The sequence below is a fragment of the Diaporthe batatas genome (assembly GCF_019321695.1).
Source record: "Diaporthe batatas strain CRI 302-4 chromosome Unknown Contig00022, whole genome shotgun sequence".
NCBI lineage: Eukaryota > Fungi > Ascomycota > Sordariomycetes > Diaporthales > Diaporthaceae > Diaporthe > Diaporthe batatas.
This window is the reverse complement of record NW_025408569.1, coordinates 205099-227699: the sequence shown is the minus strand read 5'-3', so window position 1 is coordinate 227699 and position 22601 is coordinate 205099. Positions and strand designations below refer to the sequence as shown.

Sequence of the window (22601 nt, the reverse complement as noted above, 5' to 3'; positions counted from 1 at the left end):
TTACTAAAGATGCTCTCCCTGCCAGATTTTGGGCCTGCGATATGCCGCACCAAGGGACCGGTCGGGCCATCACTTCCCAGTCGATCAGTCTGAAGCGACTTAAAACAGCCTCACCATAACATTGCGAACTGCTGTGCCGACAACTTCCAACACACTTTGAGTCGTTTCATAGTGTACTCTTGGCCCTACACGACCTCAACTCGACAGCCTGAGTCTACGAACGCTACAAAAAGCTTGACGTGTAGCTCCGACCCCAGAACGGCCCACGCGTTACGTTGCCGGGTGCTATGAGGCCTGATCCTCTTCTTTGCGAGGGCATGAACCCGAGTCTGTTCTATACTAGTTGATCAAAATCTCGGGATACCTTTGCAGAAATGTGTCAAGCTTCTGCCATTGTGCTCTAGGTGTTGTTGAAAGAGATGGGACTCGAAGCAATACAGGGTGCTATTGACAGCAAATGAACCAGGTGCAATCCTTCGGGTGCGTCCAAACCAAATAAACCTTGCAGCAGGTCTGGTAGGGCTGCTCAGTCTATTGAGATAGTTCTGGCACATTGACAACAAGCTGTAGTCGCCGCAATAAGTATCAATGATACCAGCACGTGCAGCTTAATAACATTGAATACTCGATGACTTGTCATAGCCGTTTCCGACGCAATGAGTAAGAAACCGAGCAGAAAGCCTTGCTTGGATTTGCTAGACTACTTCGCTAGGCTACTTCGGCCATACCTTGAGCTTTGTTGGTTCTTATGCCAAGCATAGGAAGCCTTTGGCAATCCGCATCTGAGCTCAAAGAGGAAAGATGCCCCAAGCTCACATTCCCAAGTACGCTCTGAGTTGAATTTTTTTCTTTCATTCTTTTATATTATACCTACTTTTTCCATTCCCGGAGCTTGTTTTCGTGAGCAATCGTTAGAAACGTGTTCGGGTTTTTAAATGCTTTTTTTTGTGAATCCGACAAGGAAAGAACAACTAGCAGCGGCTTAGTTGGCCGGGAACAATATCTGCGCCCATTAATTCCGCCTGGGTGGTTGATTCGCTGATTGTGTTGGAAGGAAGAAGCCTGTACCTGGCTGGGTAGCTAAGAGCTTGTCATATAACCCACGTCCATGTCCTCGTCTTATAAGATCTCCTATCGTGGATATACCACGGTGAGTATGCCTACCGATCCAGATCGTGATAATTCAACACACATAGGTAGCCAGACTGTGAGAGGGTAGAGCCAATGTGTCGAGGATCGTCAATGTATGCAAGCTCTTATGCGAGCCGTGAGATTTGTCCGGCACATATGCAATTGTTTGTGGTTTATCTGCAATCACGATCCTATATATGGGGCTACAGCAGTTTGGGTCCACCTGTAGTTATAAACGAACAATTATCTGGGTCTCGCTTAAGGATGGCGAATTCTAGGGTCCCCGCCCCCAGGCCCAACCCCAGGCTACAATTCAGACATTATGTAAAACCAATTAGTGCACGCAACTAAGCTTTTCGGTTATCCCAGGTACAACAAGCTCACATCTCAAGCTCCGCCTGGTGTCTTTACGGAAGGCCCAGGCGGCTTAACGATGCTGCTATTGTACTAGGAAGTCTTGACGTTCATGCGGCATGTCCAGCCCAGGCAGACAAGAAGCTTATTATGCTTTGGATGTGATTTTCGCATATTCCCCTAACGGACATCTTCCCGCCTTCTCGCCGTTGCGAATGCGACATCTGACGGTACGGCACAATTACCCGCCTTGCAATGCATATAAGGCTGCAAGGACGCCTGGCCAGAGTTCTAGGTGCATCCGAAGTCTTGGGCAACCACAGATCGATCGGCACGGATATGCCTTGTTGCCTGCATTTGCGACATGTTATGCTCCTGCAGCCCACCTGGGCAGTTCTTTCGAAACCGGACAAGATGCAGTCCATTGGTCCGCATCCGAGGAGACGGAAGAGCCGCCGACTGGTGTGGTGTCACAACGATATCGCAACACCCTGACGAGGTTGCCACCTGATAAATCGGCGTGTGGGTGGCTCGCTCGGCGGTGGCCAATGCTGCTTACTACAGGTCGACATTCCCACAAGATAAACAGATACCGTAGATGGCCTGACAGAGGCAGAGGGCGGACGATTCGAGTAGTCAGTCTGGTATAAAGTGTCCCGATAATTAAAATCCAATGACCGAGCTAGACAAGTCACTATCTCCAGACCCTTGACCTGTGGAATGTAGCCAAGGCTCGGCAGCGTTGGGGTCGGCCTTGGCGCATCCTCTTAGCATCTCACGATTCGCCCACCTCACGAGGCCCGACGTTCTGGATCCAATTGTCTCAATCCCTCGGCCGCGGGTGGCTCGAGGAGGCGTCGGGCAGGCGCCGTGCAGGAGAACAAAAGGGCAACAATCCAATAGTCCGGGCTGGCTGGCTGGGTGGTCATTCGCCGGCTGCCATGCTGCCATGCTGCCTGCTCGGCTGCCAGCGGGCGTCCCGGGCGGACAAACGCCAAGTAAGGGAGCTAGGTTGAGCTTCCTCTTCTGGCGGATGACAAGGCGAGCCGTTCATTCAAAGGACGCTGCCCAGCCTTTGCCCAGGCCCAGTCAAGGCTGGGTAATTCAAGTCTTTGCATGGCATTGCAACCGTTATCTCTTGTCCATGCCGCCTATCGTCCTCCGGGGACCAACCAGCGCCTCTCCCCTGGTGACAAGGCGGGTCTTCTTCGGTCTAGCCTGCCTCCACTTTTCCACGCCCACATGCCCTCCTGTTGGCCCTGCCCGACGGGGGGCAAACATCCACATCAGCGTGTCAGCAGTTTGATCAGCTCCTGTCGGGCCTGTCTTCCCCAGGCCAGCCGGTGGGTTTGCGGTGGGTCTCCCCACGCGTGCGGAGCCTGCTGATATTCCTCCAAGTGCCCTGCCTCGTCAGTCCAGTACGCGATATCTCGCCCAGCACGACCGAGTCTGGTCACTGAGTGGGCAGATCGCCGGGGACAGCCACGCGGGCTGAAAATTTGGATTCTTGGAAGCTTCCGCTCTCACGTTTAGACGCCGCCCCGGCTCTCCGCCAAGCGCGAGGAGCAGGCAAGCGGGGTGAGAATGAGGAAGGTCCTCCCAAAGCCTATACGAGGCGCACCCAGCTAACTCTATCACCGCTGGCGCGAACATGTCTGGGCGCGCCACATCCTGGCCGCAGAAGCCATGGAAGCTCGGCAGAAGGAGACTAGAAGCTCTCGCCCAGTCGCCCTGGGCTTGCTGTGCATAAATGCACGACGGTCCCCGCCGGCGAGACCTCTGCATGCCCTCGTCCCCTTCGCCTGCTTCTTGTCTCAGATCTTTTTCTGTTCCAGTCTTCGACCGGCCACACCCTCCTCTGTGAGCCCGCGCTATCTGTCGTGTTTGTCTCGGTCTTGAAGGTCCATACTCCCCCCCTTCGAGCTTAAACAAGACCCAAGACACGACCGCCCGTCATGTCGGAGGTAGAAAAGGGTGCGGCGGCACCGCCAACCGTGCTCCATCACAAGGACTCATCATCCGATGGCGAGGTCGGCCGGATCGAGGAGAATGAGAGCTGGGCGACCCGCAATGGCTTCAACCTGCGGTCCTTCCAGAAGAAGGACTCTGGTTCCAACATCACTCTTGAGCGGCCCATGAAGACTCGCCATCTGCACATGATCTCCATCGGTAGGATCTCCAGCTGTCCGAAAGTCGAAGACATATTCGAAACTGACATGAGAATCCACAGGTGGCTCCATTGGTGCTGGTTTCTTCGTCGGCTCCGGTGCCGCCCTGGAAAGGGGTGGCCCTGCTACTCTGCTTATCGACTTTGCCATTATCGGTATCATGATGTTCAACGTCGGTAAGTTTTTGATGCTCTCTTTTACTATTCAGCCATATTCTTATCCCAGGCTAACGCGTGTCCTATCCCAGTGTACGCTCTCGGTGAAATGGCTGTCATGTTCCCTGTCTCTGGTGGCTTCTACACTCTGTCAACTCGCTTTATCGACCCGTCCTGGGGCTTCGCCATGGGCTGGAACTATGTCTTCCAATGGGCTATCGTGCTTCCTCTCGAATTAACGGTCTGTGGTCTCGTCATGGCCTATTGGACTCCAAACACGAATGTCGGGGTCTGGATTGCCGTCTTCCTCGTCCTCATCACTCTTGTCATGATGTTTGGCGCCATTGGATTCGCAGAAGAAGAATTCTGGGCCGCGCTTCTTAAGCTCTGTGCTATTATCATATTCATGATTATCGCCCTCGTCCTTGTCCTCGGTGGTGGTCCTGAGGGGGGTCGCTATGACGAGTACCAGGGATCGAAGACATGGCAGGACCCAGGCGCGTTCCGGAACGGTTTCCGAGGCTTCTGCGCCGTCTTCGTCACGGCTGCCTTCTCCTTCTCCGGTACTGAGCTCGTTGGTCTGGCCGCTGCTGAGGCCAAGAACCCCATCAAGGCCCTTCCTGGTGCTATCAAGCAGGTCTTCTGGCGAATCACCCTGTGAGTTGGCGCCCCCCCCCCTGCCCGTTTGCGCCTTTGATGTCCCAGTGACTGACTCCTATCTGAAGCTTCTACATCCTTGGCCTCATGTTTATTGGCCTGCTCATCCGCTCAGATGACGAACGTCTTCTCGGCGCCAATGGCGACTACGTCTCGGCTTCGCCATTCGTCCTTGTCGGCGAGTATGCTGGTCTGAATGGATTCAACCACTTCCTTAACGTCGTCATCGTTGTTTCGGTCATGTCTATCGGCGTGTCTGGCGTCTATGGAGGCTCACGTACCTTGACTGCCCTCGCTCAGCATGGCTACGCTCCCAAGATCTTCACCTACATGGACCGTGCCGGCCGTCCGACATTCTCCCTTGCGGTCGTCCTCGCTTGCGGTCTCCTTGGCTTCATCAACCTGGACGCCCAGGGAGAGGTTGTCTTTGACTGGCTTGTTGCCCTGTCTGGTCTCGCTGCCCTCTTCACCTGGGGCTCCATCTGCTTGGCTCACATCCGATTCCGCAAGGCCTGGGCATACCACGGCCACACGCTTGACGAGATTCCTTTCCAGGCAATTGGTGGCGTCTACGGCTCGTGGCTGGGTCTCATTCTCTGCATCCTCGTCCTGATAGCTTCGTTCTACAGCGCTATCTGCCCTCCTGGCATGTCAGGAGTTGGTACCGCAGAAGACTTCTTCATGGCCATGCTTGCGCTGCCTGTGGTTATTGTCTTCTGGATCTGTGGATATTTCTGGAAGAAGGAGGGTTGGCTGCGAACCTCGCAGATGGATGTTGACACCGGCCGCAAGGAGCACGATTGGGACTACATCAACGCTGAAAAGGCCAGAATCGCTGCTTTCCCCCTGTGGAAGCGTCTGGTCTGGAAGTGGTTCGTCTAGAGAGGCAGTGATTCCCTACGTGTTGTTCACGCTTGTACAAAAGCTATGGGCATGCGGGTGTGTACACGATGCGCGAGGTGCCTGGTGCCACATTACACAGCCTCATAGCTGTAATTAAGTTTCAGAATAACTACCCAACTCTGTCCACCAAACCGCGATATTGTGCCTATTCCACAATTATAACACACAGCAGAGACTGTACTTAAGTGGCCGCCCAAGGAGTGCAAATCTATGTGGGTTCACTTACTCAAAGAGCACAGCACAGGACACATAACAGCCAAAGTCATGCTCGATCTTCCCAGTCCTCATGCGCGTCATTCGCAGACTTCCAAGGGTTGGTACAAACAGGTCGCGAGTCACGACATTTCTTGTACTGTTGGTCATTCCCTTGGTTCTCGGACCGAGCTAGCCATTCCCAGGACGTTCCCACTGTCAGGTTGACATTCGTGGTCTTGGCAGCCCACCAACATTGTCCTCGTGCACAGGACCAACGACTCTGCGGTCGCTGCTTACCAAATTTCCTCAATGGGACAGGTTCCCGCCAATGGCAATGATCCCTGACACTTAGAACCCTCGGTATATGTGCCCGTGTGGCTTGAGAGGCCCTTCTTCTGCAGGACCCTCCCCATCTCAACGTGGAAGGAAGCAACCGTTCCTAATTTCTTACCTGGCATATGATCCAATATTTGGGGGTCCACACACCCGGGGAAAATCTGACCGCCGTTCAAGAATACTACCACACACGCACGCTTCAATACTACTTGACAGGTCCTCTGGCTTCCGGATTCCGTGCCACAACCTCGCCGGAAGAGGAAGCTCTATCTTGCTGGACCGCCTCACAAGGACACCCGCGGCAAGGACCTGACGTTACAATCTGACAAACTCAGTCGCCGGTGTGCTGGCACCGCACCGCACCCGCACGGCCGTCAGCCAGCGAGAAGAGGTTTGCCGAATCGAGGGCCCCGGCAATGCGGCATCCACGCGCACCCTGCATGCATGCATATGTGGTGTACTGCCGGGGCTGACTGACTACGTATCTATCTGCAGCAAAAACAGGTGGGAGAGCGAGCACCACGAGTGTTCAGGCTTTCTGCCCAATGGCAAACGGCCCTCGATATCTAGGCAGGACCCTGCGGTCTCGCCCACATGTACAACGCACTCACGTGGCCACGACATCGAGGTGACATTCTGGATATCACACCCTGGAAATGCGACTGGGGAACGCCGAAAAGGGTGACGGCACCACAACGCAACCGACGTTGCGGTCCATGATAGTGGGCTGGATGCAACATTGATCTTGGAAAGATATAGCACTGTCATGTATCGTAAATTGAAGGGACGTCGAGGTACAAAGAGCGCCGGATGTCCTGCAGAAAGTAATTTAGAACCGACCCAGTCTTACCCGACCGGTTCGTAGATCCCGCATAGATTGCCATCAATATGAGAATATCAGTCCTTTCCACTATCGTGACACTCCTCCTGGCCAGCTCCGGCTCAGCCCTGCCCGTCCAAGATGCCACCCGTGCCTCCGCCGCTGTCAACCCAGAGCTGCCACGCCTGGTGATCTACTTCCAGACGACCCACGACAGCGCCACGGGGGAACCAATCTCCATGCTCCCCCTGATCACAGAGCTAGACATCGCCCTCACCCACCTCATCGTCTGCTCCTTCCACATCAACGCCGGCAGCGAGATCCACCTCAACGACTACTCGCCAGACTACCCCCTGTTCGCAACGCTATGGAACGAGACCCTCGTGATGAAGGCCGCCGGCGTCAAGGTGATGGGCATGATAGGCGGCGCCGCGCCCGGCTCGTTCGACCCCGACACCCTGGACAGCGCCGACGCGGCCACCTTTGAGCACTACTACGGGCAGCTGCGCGACGTGATCGTGCAGTACGGCCTGCAGGGCATGGACCTGGACGTGGAGCAGTACATGTCGCAGGCGGGGATCACGAGGCTCGTTTCCCGGCTGCACGCCGACTTTGGCGACGGTTTTATCATCACCCTGGCGCCGGTGGCCTCGGCGCTGTCGAACCAGGGGAATCTGTCCGGCTTTGACTATGAGACCTTGGAGTCTCAGGCCAAGACTGCGGATGGGCAGGACATGATTGATTTCTATAATGCTCAGTTCTAGTGAGTCGCACTTCTTCAAACGCGCCCCTTCAAGCCCCTCAAATATGCCTGGAGCGGAAGTTAGCAGTGAATCCTGGGTTGGGGAGTTGGAACTTCTCCTCCCAAGCCGAGAGACCACACCACTAACCATCAAACCCCCCCGAAAACAGCAGCGGCTTCGGCACAATGTCAAGCCCCCTCTCCTACGAGAGGGTGATCCGGAACGGCTGGGACCCAAGGGACATCGTCGCGGGGCAGCTGACCAACCCGTCCAACGGCGGCGGCTTCACCGACACCGCGAGCCTGAACACGACGGTCGCCGCGCTGACGGCCGAGTACGGCACGATCGGCGGCATCATGGGCTGGGAGTACTTCAACAGCGTGCCCGGCGGCACCGCCGAGCCGTGGAGGTGGGCGCAGGACATGACCGAGATACTGAGGCCCGGGTATTCGGTGCAGCTCACGGTGACGAGTGATACCGCGGAGGCCCTGGATGCGGCTTGGAGGGAGAGCGTCAACGGCGGTGGCAGCGGGACATCGAGCTTTGCGGAGGTGACGCCGAGCGTGGACTACTTTGCGATGGTCAATGCATGATGTCGGCATAAGAAGAGGAGCAGCGATGGATGAGGTTATGTATATTTCATTATGGTCATTACATATCGACATTAGCCAGCCTAGATACCGGACCATATAAGTCTATGTCTATAAATATTTCCCGCAAAAGTGGTATCGAAGTATATAGCCGAAAAGAGAGTAAGAGACCAAAGACACTTGCAGTATGTATCCTCATAACTCATAAGGCTGCAGGTCCCTCAGGGCTTGAATAGCTGCTCCTTCCTGAAGAAAATGAAGAAGCCGACGCAGACGAGGATCTGCAGCAACAACGGGACCCAGAACCACACATTATTCAGGCCCTCCCACAGATTCATCGCCAGGTTGGGGAAGACGGGGCCGGGGCCGATCTTATCGGGCGCACTGGCCCGCGCAGCAATGGTCCCAATCGACCCGATCACCTGTGCGCCAAACACGGTCCAGCTGACGTGGAACCGGCCGAGCGTCTGCAGCAGGATCATGCCGAAGCCCACGCCCTGGAGGGCATCCAGCACGCCGAGCCAGAGCCACAGGCTGCGGCCGAGCAGCGCGCCGGCCAGGTCGCTCCCCACCCACGGGAGGTAGAGCCCGATGCCGCTGGTGCCCCACAGGAGCTGGGCCCAGCGCGGGGCGCCGAGGCCGATGGCGAAGAGCGGGAGCGCCCAGGAGTGCTCGTTGGACAGGTAGGCCATGGCGCCGAGGACGGCGGCCCAGACGACGACGAAGAAAAAGACCGCCAGGACGACGATGGCCCACGCGGGCGCGACGGCGCTGGACCAGAGGTAGCTCCAGCTGCGGCCGTAGGGGGCCGAGAGGAAGTAGTTCTGGATGGCGGCGACGACCAGGAACCAGACCACGATCCTGCGGCGCAGGACGGAGCGGTAGAAGGCGGAGACGTAGCCCGGCCTGCTGCGGTACGCCTCGGGCAGGCCCGCGAAGAGCACGGCGGCCACGACCCAGAGCAGGACCGCGATGGGCAGCGTCACGTACGTCACGGTGCGAGAGGACGACGAGATAAGCGTGTAGCCGCTGTTGCGCAGCTTGGTGGCGTACGAGCCCCAGTACCACAGCGCCGCGATGTAGATCTGCTGCGTGCCCTGGATGGTGCAGGCTCGGAACATCCACGACCGGACTGGATTACCGCCCTCGGTGAGGAAGTTCTGCGTGAAGAAGAGGAATCCGCTTGCCGAGCCGACAGCGTAGAGACCGGTTGCAGTGTACTGCAAGGCCACAATGTTGAGCGGCAAGGTCGCGAAAGGGATCAGACCTAGAACGAGGAATGCCGCACCGTAGAAGACAAATGCCAGTGACAATGAGATGTAGAGCTTCAGGTTGCGGAACAGGATCCACCAGAAGATTGAGCCGCCAAGGTATATGCCCGAGGTAATATACACCTGCTGGGCACTCTGTCCATTCTGCCCAGTGAGCAGGGTGATTTGGTAGGAGTTGGCGGCGATGATCTGTCCGAGGGCCAAAAGGAACGCATAGAGAGGCCAGTCTCCAATCTTGGCTAGCATGAGCTTCCTCAGACCGGTTGGTGGCTTGTAGTCGGGGCTCAGGTTGAACTCATTAATCGGGAGACTCGCGTCGTCACGGCTGCTGGCGGCCGAGGTTGACCTCGAGGATACGCTGACAACAGGCTTCGGCATCTTGCCCAGCTTGGCGTCGTGGAAGCGGGCGAACCAGTTTTTCTCAGAGGAGCGGATGTAGTCCTCCACGCAGAGCTTGTCCGAGGACAAGTTGCCCTTGTGCGAATCGATGAGCTTTGAGAAAGAGCTGTAGTATTCACCCTTGGGGTCGTTAAAGAAAGGCTCCACGTTCTGCAGCTTGAAATCATTCCGTCCGCCGACGACAGTGTCGAGTGTCAGGACGAATTGGTTGGCAGTTGGCAGGCTGTGGGTCAGTGACTCGTCATGCTCATTGCCCGACGATGACCTGTTTGAGCCCTGCCCCTCTTCGGGGAACTCATTGGCCTCCATCTGTGACTGCGTCCTGTCAAGCTCTGCCAGCGCGTCCAGCCTCTTGGACAAGAGCTTGCCCAAGGCGGAGAATGACTTGTTCCGAGGGGCAAAAGTAGCAGTGGGTGTTCTAGGAGTCACCGCCCCCGAATTGGGCTCAGATGCTGTTGAAATAGAGAGCATCGATGGAGTATGAGTGAGTGTTCGCCTCGCAGAGCTGCTGAAGCCGCGAGTGGGACTCGGTGCTCGGCTGCCGGCCCTGCTTGGAAAAGCTGTTGAAGCCGCGGTCTGTGGGGTGCTGATAGTGGGCGAGTTGGGCAGTGTTGGGGCAGGTTGCGGGGGATGCAACGCGAGTGAGGTGACCGAAGACGACCGCGTTCCGGGAATGAGAAGGTTGAAGGCCGAGCCTCGTCCAATATTGTCATGGGCTTCGATAGACCGGGTTTGCAGAGTATCAAGATCTTGCACCCACTGCATCACCGGGAAACGTTGAACCAGCGACCTCGCCCGCATCAATCGCCTCGTCTCCTCGGAAGAAGCAAGGGCAGATTTGATGGTAGACTTGAACTGTCGCAACAAGTGCTTGGTCTCAGTCGACTCAATGGTGAACCACCACCCGGGCATCTGGCCCAGGCCGCCAACTCGAGACCCCACACAAAGCGCACCCTTTCTGCCGAACTCAACGGCGACAAGCCCGAATGGCTCGTCTCGTGAGGGCATGAGGGCAAATTCGGCTCCGCTGAAGACATAAGGAGGAATCGAAACGAACTCAGGCTTGGAGTAAACCCGACCTGGGTATCGCTCCATAGTCTTTTGGAGTTTGAGCGCGGCGAATTTGCCGTGGTTGTCGATCGTGGGACCGAGGCAGATGAGCTGCACATCCTTGTGTTTATCCAAGATGGCAGGGAAGACGTCCGCGATAAGATCAATCCCCTTTTGCAGGGACCAACGGCCGACGAAGACGAAGAGCTGGGCCTTTTCGTGGGTTAGCGTCAGTATTCAGGACAGGGAAATACAATCACTCACGTTTGGGTTCTCCTCCAAGCCAGCCCATCTCTGGGCCTGCACCCTCAACTCGCCCCGCTTCTCCTCCGCTTCCTCATCGACGGCGACATCCATGTTCCCAATTTCCTTGGCCATGCCAGCGTGCCAGGCAGCCATGTCATCGGGATCTGGGTTTGGTAAAGAGCCGATTTCGTGCAGTCCCCAGAAGATGGGATACCGCTTGTAGGCCCTGGCACCGTACTTCTTGGAGACACCAACGGCGCCGAATCCGCCCTGGAACTGGCGGATATAACTGGCCGCCGCGTAGAGCATATTGAAAACCTTGTCGAACTGGATGTATGTCTTGACTGTCTCTTTGGGCAAGTTGAAGACCTCTGTGATCTCATCCATCTCCCCTTTCGTGCGAAGAGACCACATCCCCTGAAACTCCGCATTATGGAGTGACAGAGAAACCGGCACCGTCTTGGGGAGTAGATAGAGCGGTGCAAGTGTGCCGTGATAGTCGTTGATGTGGTACAGGTCGATGGGGAAGCGACGCAGAGTCTCCGCGATACACGCGTTCCAAGCGCTGTAGTAAATAGCAGACTCGATGTCATCCATGCGAGCAGGGTAAGGATCGGCCTTGGTCTGGGCTCTGAAAACAGGTGCGTCTAGCAGGACAAATGTGATGTTGCGGACCTGGTGGTATTGGACGTTGATGATGTACCGGGCTTTGTTGATTGTGACCACCATGGGCTCGGCGACAGTGTCGACGGGATACTCGATGCCTCCAACGCATGGGACTACCCAGACAAGGTTTTGATGGGCAAGAGCAGAACTGCCCATTAGGGAAGCCATCTTTCCAAGACCACCGATCTTGATTTTGATGTTCCAGTCCTCAATTTCGTACTCCATGGTGGCGATGAGAGTAGTACGGCGAGGGGCCTGAGAGGCTTCAGCCAAGGCTGTTGTCGCAGCACCTGATGATTCAAGCGCTGTTGATTTCCCCTTCTGGGTCATCTCTCGAAGACGTTCGGGCCGCTTCAACTTGGATGCCGTTTCCTTCCAGAAGCCATCGCTCGTGTTGACACCTGTCTGATTGAGCTTGACCTGATAGTACGATCGCTTGAAAGTCCACAGGGCAAGGCAGGCGCATAGGAGTGGTACTACTCCCAGCAGAAGGGAGAGCACAAACTGATACCACCCAGACCCAGTGGGCACTAGCCGGTAATTCCAGTTTCCATCGTTGACCAGAAGACGCCAGCCAACATACGGCATCCCAGGGCCTTTGGTGATGTTGATGACATTGTCTGCCAGGGTATCAGGCTTTAGCCAGTCAAGGACATTATCGCCATCGACATCGCCGAACTGCGCAGTCTTGTCTGGCAACCCGTTCGGGTTCACGCCCCAAACGTTGACTTGAAAATGAGTTGGCCACTCAGCCTCGAGGTCGAAGGACCAGTTGCTACCAGTAGAGTTTCCGTCATCGGTGGTGGGATGGGTTAGGCGCATGCTGTTGGCGAGGCCATCATCATATCCCCACTCGTTCCATGACCCGAGGATGAAAGCATGTGGCCATCGACGTGGCTTATGCGAGGCTGAGTCGCCCTGTACCAGGTCGCCGTGCTGCACGTGATCACTGCTGCCAGCCAAGCTGCTCCAGTATTGGATCATCACGTGCTCGCCATCCCAAGCTTGCTTCGAAGTCCCCGACCAAGCTTGACCATCGAGGGTGACATTATCACTAGTGTAGTCGAGCCATTTGCTCCAGCTTGACCCCCAAGTGGTCGAGTATCGGAATTTGTCTGCACCGGCGGCATGCTGTGAGACATAGAGCTGGTTGGTGGACTCGTCGCGGTGCAGAAGGCTGTTGGAGTAGTTCCCTGTCTGGGGAAAGACGACGGGATTGTCGCTGGTGCCGATCCGGAACATGAAACGATCGATCACATTAGTGTAGATCCCCTCGGCGGTGGAGGCGTTGGTGATCGTGAGGGAGTGGATCCCATGCGACACATCCTCAAGATCAGCAGTGATCTTCCAGAGACCGGCAGGCTGACCCACATATAGCGTGCCTTCAGCCGCGTCAAGGCTAGTGCACAAAATAGTGTCTCTGCTGATCCGGGCTACGGTCCCATCCGACGACGTGGAATTGACCGAAAGAGCGCTAGCAACAGAGTCGCAATCCATAACTTGGGAGAAGTGGATCTCAATCGGAACACTCTGCTTCTCGCCGACCTCGACAGATGCCGTAAGCCTTTCATCGTGTGAAGGAACAACGCGCGTGATTGTCGGAGCCGGGTTGATGAAGCTTGCCTGGGGCACGTAAGCTCTGTAACCCCAGGACTCCATGGTGAGGTTGGAAAGACATCCCCGCGGGCCTGAAAGGCCATCCACAGTGGCTGATGAATTTCCCAGCACATGCTCGTCGTAAGGATAGAAGAGATTCTTGACCGTGGTCCCAACCGCGAAAGGAGAGACCAGCGCACTCGCCTCGTCTTGACAATCGAATGTGAAATCTTCAGTCCTGTTCAGGTTGGAGTAAACCAGCCAGACTCCGTGATTTCCGTCAACGTCGGCAGTGTCCAAGTTCTGGGCACCCTCCAACTGGTGGCGCCAGACGCTCCAGATACCAAAGGTGCTGGGAATGTTTGCGCTTGCTGGGAGGTAGACATCACTGGTTTGATTCGACAAGGTCTTGAGCATGTACCCATCGTTGAGCACAGGGTACTGCTGTCTCATCTCAAACATCCTCTTGATGACGTTCCTTGTGGGGTGCGATGGATCTTTGTGGTCAAGACTGACGGCGTCGTCGTGGCAGCCAGTCCTCGCTGGGCCATCCGGGAAGCTTTCGTCGTAGGTCACATCGCCCAGATGATAACAGCCGTGAAGCTGCCAGCCCGGACTGCTGCTCATCGGCTGGCGCCCGTAGAGGAAATTAGATGAGGTGCTGTCAAGAAGGTAAAGGCTTTGTTCTTCGCCCCAGTAAAGGGCTGGTGTACCAGGGACCTCCAGGGTGGTGATGAACTGTCCGAGCAGCTGTCTTTGAGTACCGTTTTTGATTGCTGGCCAGCGGAAAACGTCTTGGCTGGTCATTCCGAGAACTGCTCGCGGGTCAAACTTGCCCGTGTTGGCGTTCACGAAGTCGTTCTGTACGAGCATCTGGTTCCAGAACTCCACGAAGTCTGTCCCGTCCAAACCAGTGTAGCCATCAAGTCTGCCCTCGAGGATTAGCTTTTGGGATTGTAATGATAAACATCCTGTGTTTTGAGCTTACCCAAGGAATCTGGTCATGCCACCGTAGACGATGTAGCTGAATGCGGTGCCGTCCAAAGCAGACATCCCAGGGTCGCGAATAAAGTTGTCAGGATCTGTTGAGTTTGTTGACAAAGCAGCGGCGGTGGCATTGTTGGTGTAATGGTTGGGTTGCTTGCCACGGCCTGTGTACACTGAAGATTGGGCAGCTGTTCCCACGACCTCGCCAATAATGTAGAAGTTCTCCTTGCCGTATCGCTTCGCACACTGACGCTGATAGTCAGAAAATTCAGCCAGCGAGTCTACGGTCGTTTGGAGTGCCTTGTCCATTCGGAACCCGTCAATATCGAGCATGGCGATCTGCATGCATGACAGGTGCTTGATCTTCTCAAGAACATCGCTGCGCCAGTCGCGAAGCCTGTCTTGCACCGAACCATACTTTGCCAGCTGGTTCTCGTACACGATGACGTGGCCAGTGTTGGCAGAATCGCCATACTGGTCGAACTCGCTATCACGGCAAGTGGTCTGATTGATGGTGATTTGCCAACCGTCATCGTCCCACATGCGCGGGTAGGTGCAGTCGACAATCTCGTTTCCGGGCGCAAAGTCAACATAGCGTCGGTCGTGCTTCCACACGTACTCATACTCGCCCCACTGGAAAGCAGCAGTTTGATTCAAGCTGCCCTTGAACCCCACAAGATCGCCCAGTCTGAGACATGCCACATTAGCTTGGTATCAGAGTCCCGGAGTGCAGACGAACTTACGTTCCCATGGTATTGTCGAGCATGACATACATGCCTCGCTCATGGATGGCATCAATGAGATCTCTCCAGTCCTGGATCCGGCCATGATGTTGGTCAAGTAAGGTGAGGTCCAACGGGCTGTAACTGTCGGCTGTCCAAGGCAGGTTGATGAAAGGACTCCCCATGAGATAGACAGTCTTGATGCCCATGCCATGGAGGTAGTCTAGGTTATCGATCACGCCTCTGAGGTCTCCACCGAACCGGAGCTGGTTGGCCATCCAGTTATGCTCGAATTGAGTTCCGTTGGCGTCATCGTTGGATGGATCACCGTTTGCGAATCGATCCAAGGCAAGCGTGTAGGTCGGCATGCGCCAGTTGTCTGGCGACGGAGTATAGGTATGGCCCTCCCATTCTCCCCAGTATTCAAGGGGATGGGTTGCCTCTGGGTTCTGGTTCAGGTTCCAGTCGGCCAGCGAGGCTTCGAAGGGAAATGCGACCGTCCCGACGAGCCACAGAGCGAAAATGAAACATGACAGAACAGAAGGGAGCATTGTCGACGCCATTGTGGAAGAGGAAGAGTGCCACAGGACGAAGATTGGTGCTCATCGAAGAAAGGAAGGGTGGGATAGGGAAGAAGAGGACCCCGTGGGGCAGGCTGGTCGCCATGGCGCACACATGGGGTCTATTTGAATCTTTCTCCTTTTCTGCCGATCACTATCAATGACATTGTCCTCCTCCCTACATGAGCCGATGCTACCGGACGGGCCTTGGAGGGCGTCGAATAGTGAGTTTCCACTGAGAATGACTCTCAGACAAGGAAAAGCAGCGGCTCTTTCGCTGAAATCACACATCTCATCCCGTGCGGGAGCTTGGGCCATACGGGACGACCTCCGGCCAGATTTCGAAGTGTGGTCGCACTCAACGATTTGATATCGGCGAGGGAGGCTCCCGGCTCTGCCCTATGGCGATGCTGTGGCCGCGCGCTATCTGGCAAGAGTCTGTCTAGCCTAGAAGATCCTGCAGCCAAGGGTGGGAGCGTTGTGGAACCGTTGGCAGCAGATTGCGACGCATTGTACAAGATCTGAAGGTGCGCCGTGCCTGTCAATCACAAGTACATGAAGGCCTTCCTGCCAGCCTGTGAGGCCTGTCGGTACCTCTCTGGGGCAAAAGCAGGCAGGGGTTCCACCGGGACCGCTTTCGTGCATACATGTGCTCCATAGTTCCTAAAAGGGAATGGTGAAGAAGTTCCGACTGCGTTCCTGCATTGACGTATGGTCGCTCAAACCTCTCACACCTGCGCTGCGCTGGCCAGAGGCAAACCGAGAGTTGTCGCGATGATGCAACGCGCGGTTGCAGCCCTTGAGATGTTGGATGTAACCCAAAGTGGTGGCCGACGCAGCCCTGGCAGCCTATTTGTTGGTTGTCACCCCCTCCCTCATCGACAAAAATGCTACACTGAGCACGGCAACGCAGATCTAGCAGTCTAGGCAAGCGAGAGGCAAGCGAGGTTCAAGCGGCGCCCACAGTGGTGGCCAGTGGCTTCGATGTCACCGTGCATTAGGAGATGGAACTGCCGGGGAAGTACCGTGTTCTAGATGCAACGGGCGTTCGGTCGGACAGCCAGAGCGGGATTTCTAGAGGTGGAATCGGCGGGCTTGTAGCTTGGTGGCTTGGTGGCTTGTCGGGTACCTGACGGTCCTCAGGCTAGGGCCGTCGCCACAACGGCACAGAGCCGGGAGCTATAATGCGTGACAGCGCGGGTGGGGGCGGCCTCTGAATACTCCCGAAGATACGACCACGATCTTGATTGCGACGTGGGTATCAGGCGCCACTTGCAGGGACATGGGAGATCAAGGATCGGATGGCCCGTCAAGACCGCTCTGCCACTCCGGCACTGCCAACGTGCATTCTCTGGGCATGGTGAATGGTTGCGAATTCCATTTGGCTATGGCGAGCACGATGCGGCTCCACCAGAATATTTGTTGATATCCTAGCCCCTACCCACGACAGATTGCCGGGCCGTATCTGTGCCCCCCCACAGCAGAAGGTGCACCGACTGCGACTGAGGGTATCATCACTGACGTGGGCCTGCCGTTTTCAACGAGTTGCAGCTGCAGTGCCGTCGCAATGGGCGAGAGTAAATGCGGTGGTGGTATGCACTTCGCTGACTACCGTGGATGGGCAGGATTGTTGGTGATGGTCGAGCGAGGCCGCCTCAGCAAAGCGGACCATGATCCTCTCACGGATGTCGCGGCTTATTGACAGCATCGTAACAGGGCAGCCGGGCTGAAGCTGAAGCTCGAAATCGAGCTGGAAGTGGGACTTGAGAGGGCTGTAGGCGCGTCGAGAGCTGACATGAATCGGAGGGCTAGGTGTGCCAGGCGTGCCAGGCGTGCCAAGTTGTGCAAGATGAAGGCTCGATTCGAAACATCCTTGGCGGAGCACTCTGCGGAGCAACAGCTTGTGGCATGCCAGATTGGTGGGTGTGACTCGGTATGACGAAAAACACGGTTGGGAACCGGGGCGTCCTCGGCGAGACGGCAGTCCCTAGGTCGCAAAACCTTAGCCTGTCAGCATGCCGCCAGGCCCAATCTCAACCAGCTGGAAGAAGGTCCAGAAAGGCTCCACCTGATTCTGTCATCGTCATGGTTGGGTCATGCTGTGTAAGTGAGCGTCGCGACTGGAGCTCGTGGTGGAGTTTGTCGTTGCGGGCGAAATTCTGGCCCTGACATGGGAAATCATCGGACGAACTGCGGAGCTCAGGGTTCGGGTTCCCGCACCTTTGGGCCTGGTCTTGACAAGCTGCATCTGCCAAACTCAATTGGTGGCAATTAGAGTTTGTCATCCGTCTCCTCGGTTCTTGATCCTGCAGTTTCCTGCAGACCACCACAGCGCCTCATCAGACATCTCAGCCACACAAGCTTATCCATTACTGCTTCTGATCCCTTTGTGCCTTCAAAAAAGCAGAGCCCAAGACATGCAGTAGTCTGGTGCATGAGCTGGGCCACCAAACAAGCCCACCTTGCTGCTGTGCCTGCTGTGCATGTCTGACCACCGCCGCACAGATGTTCGCCGCCCGCTGTCAAATCCGCGTGGCATTCTCGCATTCTCGCATCCGCTTGGGCCCCGGGGCCCTCTGGGAGCCAGCCTGCCTACCATTGCCGTGGCATCCGTCAGCTGCATCCACATTGTGGCACAGTGACAGCACTTGGGAGTGGGAGTCTCCTCTCTCTGCCTCTACATGCGCCCCAGGAAAGGCTGAGACGCCCTTCATTATCACTCTGCAGTAGTCACGGTTACGCCTGGAGGGGCCGGGAGCCCACAACTTTTCAACGACTCGGCTCCTTCGTGTGGGTCCGCGATCGGCACTCGCAGCAAGGACAGTGCCCGCAGGGAACCACGCCCGGGAGATTTGAGGCCAGGGCGAGACAGGGATCACGGGCGTTAATGGTCGGGGGTGTGTGCCAACGCCCTGGGCAATCGACGTCTTCCTATTCGACACTGCGAATCACCACCTGGGCATCATGGCGAAATAAAGCAGGTTTGGAGAGATGGAAAAATTGCCGTGTCTGAGGCAAAACATCAGAGCGTTTTTCTTCTTGGCTCCCTTCCTGGCTCGAGTTGTGCTCATCATGAGGGTTGCGGTAACTAATTTGTTGTGTCTCGCGTCATGTCGAGGTTCCACACGACGGCAAGTTCCCTTGATCTCCTATGTCGCCTCGAATTGCGGGCAACAGGCCAGCAGGCATGCAGGCATGTTGGCCTCGCAATGCCGGGCCTGGTTGGCGAATCCCTTGCTCACACGGCACCCACGGTCGACGTCCCGCAACCCTAGGAACCTAAACCCCATGCTCTGATAAGACAGAGGCCACACTGCGACAGTAGTATCAGGCCGAGATAGTCTCGTCTGAGACCCACAACTATCCTCACTTGTACCAAATTGCTGGATCTCTCCTACCACAGCTTGCCTGGTCTCACCGGCTTTGAGACCAGGTCAAAGCCGTCTGGTCGCTCAACGCGAGTAAGTGGTGGTTTATGGTTTCGTTGCCGATCTCGATATACACAAAATGTCTGCAGCGCTTTCATCAACGCGATTCAACACCTGCATGTGTGCCGACTTGTCGACTCTCCTCGAAGGCGGTTCAGACGTAAACAGTTTCTCACTCACGACTGTTGTTGGGCTGGATTTAGGGCAGTGTCGTTTTGACTGGGCCTTCGAAACATACTATGCGACAGGCACCAACATCTGCGAACAGATGTTGTCGTCTTTGTCCGTGCAATTCTATCGTAGAATTTGATAAGTGCTGAGTCGCATTCGAATCCAGAAAAAACACTATCGAACCTAAACCCTAGCATCCAGGGCCACGCACCGCGCATCATGGAAAGAGAATATCATGGTATTGGGCTTTTTACTTGCATAAGTTCACTCAACAGTTTTTCACATGCCAGTAAAATGCCGCTTCGAGGCAGAGGTTGCACTCATCGGTCGGAATAGGAAATCTCTGCCTCAGTAGCGCCAAGGTATCTGCAATGCAACCAAGCATATCGGTGACCTAACCCACTTGCCTACCTCTGAGTGGTCACTTTGACCAAGCTGCCCGAGCCGCACTATCAACTACCTTCATATGTAATAGAGGTTGCGCGGTCACAAAAGTACAAAGGAGAGCGTCGTGGCCTCCCGGCCAGCCAGCTCAACACCGCATGTGGGGGCTGCCTCGCTGCCACCCAAGAATGGTCATCTTGGTCAACTATCGCGCTTCTTGCGGCACACAGCAACAGTCGTCCACACGCAGCAGTCACCCGAAAGGTTATGCACCAGTTATCAGTCCGAAGAGATAGCGTGAATTCCTCCGAGCTGCCGGGGTCCTCCTCCAGTGTGCTTCACCTGGTGGCAACTAGGTCAGGGTATGTCCTTAGCGGTTCGGATATTCCGCCAATACTGGTTGGTGTGCTCTTGGGTCACCCGCCGACAGCAAGATGTGAGATTTGTTGAGAGTGAAAGAAATGTAATTTCTCCAGGACATGATTCACGAGGCTGCATTAGAGAGCATGTCTCCGCGTAGCAGTCTGGGGTTACATATAGCCACATTTTACCACGAAGGGGAGACCTCTAGGCTGGCTGTGATCAGTCGTATCCTGTGAATCTTGGGCACCAACATTCCATATGGATGCCAATCAAGCGCAAGCACAATCTGGAATGTCTTCAGTACCTATCCACCCACAACACATTCTGTACTGGATCTTGGCAAGTTTCAAGCCGTAATGTAGTACTCAACAACTTCAATAGAACCCACGGCCAATTCCAATCCCCGACATTGCTGACCGTCGGCTTCGGCAAGTTGTAGTTATCCACTGCCGTAAATTCAAAGTCGCGTGAATGCATGAGTGTGCACAACATCACTCTGGCCTTGTGGGTAACACACAATCTCTATCGTAGAAGGCTGGTCCCAGGGGGCGCGGCGTTCGTTGCCAAAGAAGACCCAGAGTTGTATATGAGGGAGAGGGTTCACCCACGGATATTGCATGCAGCTTCAACGTTCTTATTTGAAATACAGTTTTGAGAAAATACACTCATGAATAGCAGCATTGTTAGTGTAGAATCAAGCTGTATTATCATGGCGGAGTGAATGTAGCGATTTGTTCCGCGCCGTCCCTCGTTCAGCCAGATTCGAATGACTTAATGGCCCCAGCCTCTTTCCCCAGAGGTAATATCCCATGGATTGTCACGATGCGATCTTTTGGAGCCAGACTAGCAATTCGATTACGAGACCCAATACAGAGGTTGGGACCAAGGCTTGATACACAACTAAGATGTCTGAAAGTTGGAGGCGCTGTAACCGCCAAATGATGGACATTCAAGTCCGAAGTTGTTACACATCCCGTTATCGACAGTGCTCATGCTGTTCTTGCTTTTCTGTTCTTCTGAGAATGTGCCTAGCGATGCCGGATGTCTGCGTCGATCATTCCCCTGACCTGAGTCGGCGTCACGGACGGACCAGTTGCATGAGTTCCAAGGTTGCTCCATCTGTTCATGTCTACCCAGGAGTTGTATGATATTCAGATGCCCCACTTAAGTTGACGAGCCGAGATAGAGACACGTGTCAGGTAGTTATTGCGAGGCGTACAGAGACACGGAATTTGTGTATTGAAGACTGGTATCTACCGGAACAGATAGGAGTGGAAGAAATATATACAGTCGAAAGACTTATGTGCACTCCTTTTTCAGAAACCGTACTATATGCATGCAATTGGTGATACAAAGGTGGTTCGAGACACTGTCTAATACCTCAGCTGATTCTGCCTGATCTAGGCGGAGGACGACTTGGGGAGGGTGGAGCCAATTTCTCCCCACTTGATGTTGCTGAACACCACGTGCGTGCCGGGCTCGTTGGCCTGGATGTTGGCCGGGTTGCCCTCGGTCTCGCTGCACGGGCCGGCGTTGCCAGCATCGAGCCAGTTCCTATTCACGCGTTATTAGTGATCTGCCCACAGGTCCCAAGGAAGTATAGTAGAGGAAGAGCCAGCGTGCTTACATGAACTGCGTGTTGTCATTCCAGATGCTGAACGCCAGCACCATGCCGCGGCCGAGGGCCTTGCCCATGGTGTCGAGGTTGCCAAACTTGGCCGCGTCGCCGTCGTTGGCCGCGCACCAGGTCGAGTTGATGGAGTCGCCGCTCGGCGCGGAGATGGCGGTGGGCACGGTGACGCCGCCCTGCTGGTAGACGCGGCGGATCTCGCTGAGGGTGCCGGCCGTGGTGCCGTCGTCGGTGACGAACTGCGTGGTGACGGTGAACGGCTTGCTCGTGTCCAGCGTTCCCCCCGGCGCCCAGTAGTTCTTGTAGCCCTGGCTGTACGGGTTGAAGCCGCAGCCGCCCTTGTCGCAGTCCGTGACGTCGTCGTTGCAGGGGTGGGGGGTGAAGGACGCGGCGGCGCGGTTCGACTCGAGGATGTCCATCTCGTTGCAGCAGTAGGCCGACTTGTCCGTGTTGAGGGTGCCGTTCTTCCACGTCTGCACGGGGCACTGCGCGTCGCAGTAGCCTGAGCCGTAGTTGGCGGCGCCGGTGTTCACGTCGCTGCGCCCGCCGGTGATGTCCATCTCGGAGAGGTAGAGTGCGCCGTTCTGGCCGCAGGGCAGCGTCGAAAGGTCCACGTCGAAGGTGAGCTCCTGGCCGAGCAGCTGGAAGGAGACGTAGTTGCTGGTGTCCTCGTCAAGGAGGTAGACTCGGGGGGAGACACTCTGGAGCCCGCTCTCGGTGGGCATGTATTGGGACAGGGTCATAGTTGCGCCGTCGGTGTTGACGCCCAAGGCCGTGTAGTTGGCGCCCTCGATGAGACAGTTCTGGCTGCATGTTGCCTGGTCTGGGCAGAGTGTCGAGTTGACGCCGCTCGATGTTGTGCATGGTGCCTGGTCGGCTGTGTGGATCCAGCGGGCGCCCCAGTCGAGCACCACGGATGTGTTCTGCTCTACACAACCTCCTGCAGTAGTGCACTTCTGCGTCTTCAGCTGTGGGTGCACCTCGGGCGTTAGGGTGCTGGGCTGCTGGGCGGCTGTAAGCTGGAGCAATATCAAGCATGCCGCCACCGCGGCAGTCGGTCTTAGTGTGGATGGCAT

At 55.8% G+C, this 22601-nt stretch overlaps 4 protein-coding genes across 4 annotated transcripts; 2 read left to right on the top strand and 2 right to left on the bottom strand.

Moving 5' to 3' along the window:
* Positions 1–2406: 2406 nt before the first annotated feature.
* KVR01_012977 (uncharacterized protein) lies at positions 2407–5428 on the top strand. Its single transcript, XM_044784054.1, has 4 exons — positions 2407–3654; positions 3716–3829; positions 3901–4465; positions 4534–5428. Exons 1-4 carry the CDS (start codon positions 3441–3443, stop codon positions 5345–5347), a joined length of 1707 nt encoding a protein of 568 aa, XP_044638133.1. The 5' UTR covers positions 2407–3440; the 3' UTR covers positions 5348–5428.
* Positions 5429–6787: 1359 nt separating this feature from the next.
* KVR01_012942 (uncharacterized protein) lies at positions 6788–8055 on the top strand (the record flags this gene model as incomplete). The annotated part of the gene is made up of 2 exons (XM_044791743.1): positions 6788–7482; positions 7632–8055. The coding sequence occupies 2 exons, from the start codon at positions 6788–6790 to the stop codon at positions 8053–8055; spliced, it is 1119 nt and encodes a 372-aa protein (XP_044638098.1).
* A 26-nt stretch (positions 8056–8081) lies between these two features.
* Positions 8082–17673, bottom strand: KVR01_012941 (uncharacterized protein). Its single transcript, XM_044781388.1, has 4 exons — positions 15011–17673; positions 14269–14955; positions 11037–14208; positions 8082–10985 (listed from the first exon to the last, which is right to left on the bottom strand). Exons 1-4 carry the CDS (start codon positions 15550–15552, stop codon positions 8274–8276), a joined length of 7113 nt encoding a protein of 2370 aa, XP_044638097.1. The 5' UTR covers positions 15553–17673; the 3' UTR covers positions 8082–8273.
* A 3622-nt stretch (positions 17674–21295) lies between these two features.
* On the bottom strand, positions 21296–22601 carry KVR01_012958 (uncharacterized protein; the record flags this gene model as incomplete). Its single annotated transcript, XM_044793482.1, has 2 exons — positions 21296–21449; positions 21523–22601. The coding sequence occupies 2 exons, from the start codon at positions 22599–22601 to the stop codon at positions 21296–21298; spliced, it is 1233 nt and encodes a 410-aa protein (XP_044638114.1).